This window comes from Pundamilia nyererei, unplaced genomic scaffold, assembly GCF_000239375.1.
Source record: "Pundamilia nyererei isolate P.nyererei 1_Seehausen unplaced genomic scaffold, PunNye1.0 scaffold00112, whole genome shotgun sequence".
In the NCBI taxonomy this organism is placed as follows: Eukaryota; Metazoa; Chordata; class Actinopteri; order Cichliformes; family Cichlidae; genus Pundamilia; species Pundamilia nyererei.
Window position 1 is genome coordinate 437,319 of NW_005187513.1, and position 6,137 is coordinate 443,455.

A 6,137-nucleotide genomic window follows, 5' to 3' on the forward strand; every position below is an offset into this window, starting at 1 on the left:
TATATGAATATTGTGCAGTTTTAATGGGTAATAGTGTCAAGTTTGCTGTTTGGGCAAAGTTTAAATCCTGTGAGATTTTCAGGGTGTTACATTATTGCAATGATATGTATTTTTAAAACAATCGTAAGCAGCCAGGTTGGACTTGTTTTGTCTGTTGGGGTCTACCTCCAATAAATCCGGTGTTTGTGCAGGTGCGCGAGGTACGCTCCCAGTTGAAGGACATCATGGTGCAGCAGAGGATGAACCTGGTTTCCTGTGGTTCAGACTGGGACATCATCAGAAAATGCATCTGTGCTGCTTACTTCCACCAGGCTGCCAAGCTCAAGGTACTTTCTTCACTTACGGTTTCCTTCAGTTAATATGTTACACCTGGTGGCGACTGGTTGTGGCAGATTTATAGCAGCATAATTACAGAGTGGTGAAATATCCCCCCTGGCCTCCCATTAATACAGCGGTAAAATCTGAAAGGAAATTTAAAATCATGACTATATAATCAAGGTTCTCAGTTTGACTTATGTGTAGGCAGCTAACCCAAGCAATCATAGTAATGCTGGATATACTTTAAATTTATTTTCCTGCTGTCCAACCCAGGTGGAGAAGCATATTAGCCCAGATGACCTGCTTTGCTCTGACCTTATAGTGCAAACATAGACAGAGGCACACTGCAGGAACGAGGATCCTGAACATTTAATTTATTTATGCATGTGTTTGCTCCCAGGGCATTGGGGAATATGTGAATGTGAGGACAGGTATGCCATGTCACCTCCATCCTACCAGCTCCCTGTTTGGTATGGGCTACACTCCCGACTACATCATCTACCACGAGCTCGTAATGACCACAAAGGTAAGAAGACTGACTGCTGCATATTTTTGGCAAAAAACAGTTGATGGTTTTTAATGTTGCTGATGTTAACTTGTGCTTTGTGTTGCAGGAGTACATGCAGTGTGTGACTGCAGTGGATGGAGAGTGGCTAGCAGAACTGGGACCCATGTTTTATAGCATCAAACATGCTGGAAAAAGCAGACAGGTAAGTCAAGAAATGGGTGGAGCAGCATGCAGGTGGATGCTGGGGTTGTGGAAGGGGTGAAAGAGCAGGCGGCTCTGACAGGAAGGTCAGAAGGAGAGGTGGGAAATTTTGTGTAAATATAAAATATACAGTTTTGTGTTGGTTTTGTTTTGACCCCTCAGATTTACTTTGTAACCCGTAGCTGTGGTCCTTATCAGCTTTTCGGTGTGGTAGCAACTTTTCTTAAAAAAAAGATTTTTTTTAGACTCAGGAGTAACGTAGTTTCCATCCTAGTTGTGGAGCACTGGACTGGCTCTTTATTCACCTCAAAGTTGCGTGAGAGAGCGTGGGAGTTTGCCCAACCAGTCTACATGTGTTTTGTGGACCGTGTCCCTGTGAGCATCCTGTGAGTACAGGCTGACTGCCCCGTTGCTATGAACCATTTATTCCCTGTTCAGTCATAGTGAGAGCCTGGTTTGCGTCGCCAGCAGTAAATCGGATCCTTTCCCATCAGGCCTGCCCTCGTTCATAACTTTTATGGATAGAAATCCTAGTCGCAGCCAAGTGGTGTCAACTTTGACAGACTTAGGATCGTGTCTCTGCTCTTCGCAGATGATGTGGTTGTCTTGGTCTAATCAGCTTCCACCACAGTGTAAAGTGGCTGGGATAAGAATTGGCACCTCCAAAGATTTATTTTTAGGGTTTACCTTTATTTTATATTTTTAGCAGCAAAGAGGAGAAGAGAAAGACGGGCAGAGAAAGCAGGGGAAGACATGCAGCCAAGGGCTGCAGGTCAGACTGGAATCCAGGCCCACTGCATTTCAGCTGTAGGGCATTCGGGCACCTGCTCAACCAGTGAGCTAAATCAGCATCCAGCACCTACAAGTCTGAGTCCATGTTCCTCGGGTAGATTGCTCACTCTGATTAGGGGATGAGCTGTTGCCCCAAATGGAGGAGTTTCTGTGGCAGGCCTCACAAGTGAGGGGATAGGGAGGCGTGAGATTGACACCTTATGAACACAAGCTCAAAAAAAATTAGATTATGGATACAATCGGCAAAAATGAGCTTCCTCTGAAGGTGGCTGGGGAATAGAGAGGGGGTGAGGGACTCAGAGTTGCTACATCTCAACATCGAAACCAGCCAGTTGAGGTGTGTTGGGCATTTGACGAGGCTGCCTTCTGGACGCCTTCCAGGTGAGGTGTTTCTGGCCGTAGTGGAAGAAGGCCCCCGGGGCAGAGCAGCATATGCTGGAAAAGTTAACACCTCAGCTGGTTTCGGAACGCCTTGGAGTGCCTCCGGATGAGCTGGAGAAGTTGGCCTGGGAGAATGAGGTCCAGCACCTCCCTCTGGATAAGCGGCAGTGGTAGACAGGTGGAGTCACTTGTTCCAACCTGGAAGTATCCTCAGGCAGAAAGACAGATCTATAAGTGAAACGAACTAGACTTACCTGCACCATAAAATTCTCTTCTCAGAAGAGCGGAGACTGTTAATAGCACTGATTTTAGAATAACATGTTAACATTGACTTGTGCATGTAAACATTTCTGTATTCTTCTTTTTAAACCATTTGTCCGTGTTCGACTTGTAGGAGAACCGTCGCAGGGCCAAGGAGGAGATCACCAACATGGAGGAGGAGATGGCCATGGCCGAGGAGCAGCTGCGAGCTCGTCGAGAAGAGCAGGAGAAGAAGAACAACGTCGGCAGCGTGAGGTAAGGCGGCAACAAATCTCCCCTCCTTTTGGTTCTCTACACAGGCCTCGTCCAACAATAGTTCCCTGTGGCCCTCATTTTCCATACACAGTCAAGATTAGAAACGTTTAATTTACCTACCCTGCTGCCAATCCCCTATCTCCACCCCTCCCTCCCTCCCTCTACTCCACCTTTCTCACTCTTCATGATGAGCTTTTCTCACCTCTGGTCCCTCCAGACGAGACAAAAAGAAATAATATTGACTCCTGGCTGACCCCCATTACTGCAGCAATTTAAATTGTGCCATAGCAGAACAGAGAAAGGAGGGGAATGTTCATTTTCAAATTAGACCAAAAAAATTAATTTCACACCCATCTCCGAGCTTTACATAGAGAAATAGGGTTATAAAGACAAATTTAAAAAAGTCCCTTTATTGTTAATTAATCAGCTGGTTTTTCTGTCTCGAGCTTAGTGTGGCCACATCGGTGACAGATATGTTGAAAATAATCACACTCGAGGTATAGGATTAAGAATCAGATTTAAGAAGAGGAAGCTGGGCGTGTGATAATGAAGTTGAAGGCTCTCCTGGGCTCGTGGCTGTCTTTGTCCTCTGGCGGGCCTCACGAGCGTCTCCTCTCTGAGTTCAGTGTGACTGGGATGAAATATGTTGTCAGGCGTGCTTTCGAGTGGCAGCTGCTTATCACCCGTCTCCCTGCTCAGCAGCGCAGATCACTGCTGTGAATTAGTAAACAGCCCTGTTGCTTGTGTTGTGTATAAATGGGGAGCATTGAGTGTTTTTGGAGCCTGTGTGTTTGTTCTATATGAAATGCTTAAGAGACAACGCAACAAGTTTTAACTCCAATGGTTAGCACCATCTCTCTGTGTGGAGTTTGCATGTTCTCCTTGTGTGGCTTCCTCCCACAGTATACACGAGTCAGGTGAATCAGCGATTCTCAATTAACTTGAGGTGTGAATGGAGTGTGACTGGTCGGTTCTGTCTGTGTTAGCCCTGCAACAGACTGGCAACCTCTGCAGGGTGTATCCTGCACCTCACACTAAGACAGAAGAAGAAAGTGGTTGGATGGTCTTATGTTTTCAGAAATAGAGATTTTGACAGTTTTATTCTGTAATGTGCTCGGTCTTCTTATGAATTCTACTCCCCCCCCCTAAAAATCCTAAATATTAAATACATTTCAAAAGAAAAGTCTCAGCTTCCTGTTGACACATTCGGTTGAAAAGCATTTAGTAATAGTAAAGTGTAAATTGCACTTTCCAGCAGGTTCGAGTTACCACTTCTGCTGTTTGAGAGCGGGGAGCATTTAATAAACAAACAATATTTATCAGACAAACTGAACATGCGGTAAAAATCTAATTGAGCACTAATAGATGTAGTTATCTGTCATATAGTGCAGTTGCACACCAGTCAGCAGTGATTACATTTTAAAACTTTACATAACATTAAAGATTAGCTGGAACATGTTAGATCAAGTATTCAGATATATTTAGTCCTTTAGGAATGGTCAGTGGGCCAGCTGACACTACACTAAAAAAGTGTATCACTGTTATAAAACATGCACCACCAGTCAGACATTCATGTTCATTGAGCTTAATGGAGCTACTGGAAGCGTGTGTGTTAAGGGAAGCACAACATTTTCTCCCAAAGTGACCGGTAAGCCAGAGAGCAGGGACAGATTGACAGAAGGAGGTTATGGCCTGATTGTTGTAATTGCTGTGTGTGTGTGTGTGTGTGTGTGTGTGTGTGTTAGCAGGAGGAAGGCACGAGAGAAGTGTCAGTGTCACACTGCTGTAATTAAAGATGATAGATTGCACTGTCAGAGGCGTCAGGCTCTACGTCCCAACACTCTTCACAGAGACACACCGCTCTGTCTTTTCATTCATTCTCCTCTTCACGCAGCTTTAAAAAACCCAGCTCTTTTAACCCAGAGTAGGAAACATTCAGTGTTGACCAAACACCGCAATAAGGAATAAAGCTCCTGTTGTGTATGTTGCCACAGGAAGTAACTTGTCTGCACCTGCTTCTCTCTCCTGATTCAGGGCGGTGAAAATCTGCACGCCAGGAAGGAAAGAAGAGGTCCCCATGACACCCAGACACACCCCCGCCCGCTTCGGACTGTAAAACGGCTTCTGGAAGTAAGAAGCTCCCGATCCATTTCCGCTTCTAAGCAGTCACTGTCATCGAGGCTCGGACCACACCAGCAAAAGCAAAAACAGAGCAGCTTTCAACCATTTCTTCCTCCCAGTGTGGCCGTCAGCTGCAGTTCATGTTCAGACCACTAGAGTGAGAACTTGTATAAGGCACAAGACTCGGAGACTAGCTGGGTTGATCAGAAAGCCTCCCTCCACCTCCATCACCTTCACTAGCTGTTTCCATGATGCATTTTAAGGAAAAAGGACTGTGCTGTTTTTGCTTTCTTTCTGTTCCCCCATAAACAGTATTTATATGTGCTTATTATTGAAAGGCTTTTAGAGAGGTGTTGACAATAATTGTACCTCCACTAAAAACTCAAACGTAATTTTCTATATTCCTGACGGTATTGTCAGAGTGCAGCTGATAAATGGTAAGCTGATGTAAGTGTTACGTGTCTTCATGTCCTTGTATTTACTAGTTCTTGCAGTGTTGTGACTTGAACGACACGTGCCACCTTGAAGTGCTCCTCTACAGACAGAAGCACTATTGAAAATGTACTTGTGGCACGAGTGTCTACTGACTCCACAGTCGTATTGTCATACGCCCTAATACTCACATGCAGGCTTAGGCAATTGACCTTTTTTAACTCCTGTTGACCTTGTTCCAACAACGTACTGTGGCTGATCATCGCTTCATTATTTCACCACGCTGGATTAAATATATAAACGGTGTCACTGTTATGGCAAACATTACCTTTTTGGTTTTCCTTGAAACAGATGTTCAGAAATGCTCATATGCCTTTGTTGGTGTGCACCTTCCTCTTTACCCTCAGCTGATCAGAATGCCATGCAGCTTCACATAGACTGGTGTGTCGTTTTTTCATCCTTTTACATGAAACTCAGCTTATGTTTCTTTTTCTTTCTACATATTTTACAAATGAAAATAAACATTAGCAATTTTAATTTTTTTTTTTCCAGTGTAGTTCTGATGCATTTTCTGCACATTCATGCAAAACATTGGTTGGTTTTGCAGTGCTGTGAATAATGATTTGATAAGTGAAAATGATGCAACTCAGTTTTTGCTTATGTATCTATTAAAACGAAGTGGCAAACAATCAATTTAGAAGTCATTAACTATGATCATAATGCATGTCCGCCGTTAAATCAGGTTCCACACCCAGAGGTTAGGCACTGAAAAGGTAACAATGTTCTCTGTTAACCAACCAGTTGAGTCTTTATTAATATTTTTCATCATATTTTATCAAAAAATACTCCAAAAGTCACAAAGAAGAAG

General features: G+C 43.9%; 1 protein-coding gene across 2 annotated transcripts in view; it reads left to right on the forward strand.

Annotated features, from left to right (window-relative positions):
- Window positions 1–5,792, forward strand: part of dhx38 (DEAH (Asp-Glu-Ala-His) box polypeptide 38) — a 19,000-nt gene extending 13,208 nt beyond the window's left edge. For both annotated transcript variants that reach the window (XM_005741597.1, XM_005741598.1), the window contains exons 23-27: window positions 192–326; window positions 719–844; window positions 933–1,028; window positions 2,595–2,716; window positions 4,751–5,792. In XM_005741597.1, coding sequence (XP_005741654.1) covers window positions 192–326; window positions 719–844; window positions 933–1,028; window positions 2,595–2,716; window positions 4,751–4,832 — 561 coding nt within the window. In that variant the 3' untranslated portion in view covers window positions 4,833–5,792. The remainder of the gene's footprint in view (window positions 1–191; window positions 327–718; window positions 845–932; window positions 1,029–2,594; window positions 2,717–4,750) is intronic.
- Window positions 5,793–6,137: the final 345 nt, after the last annotated feature.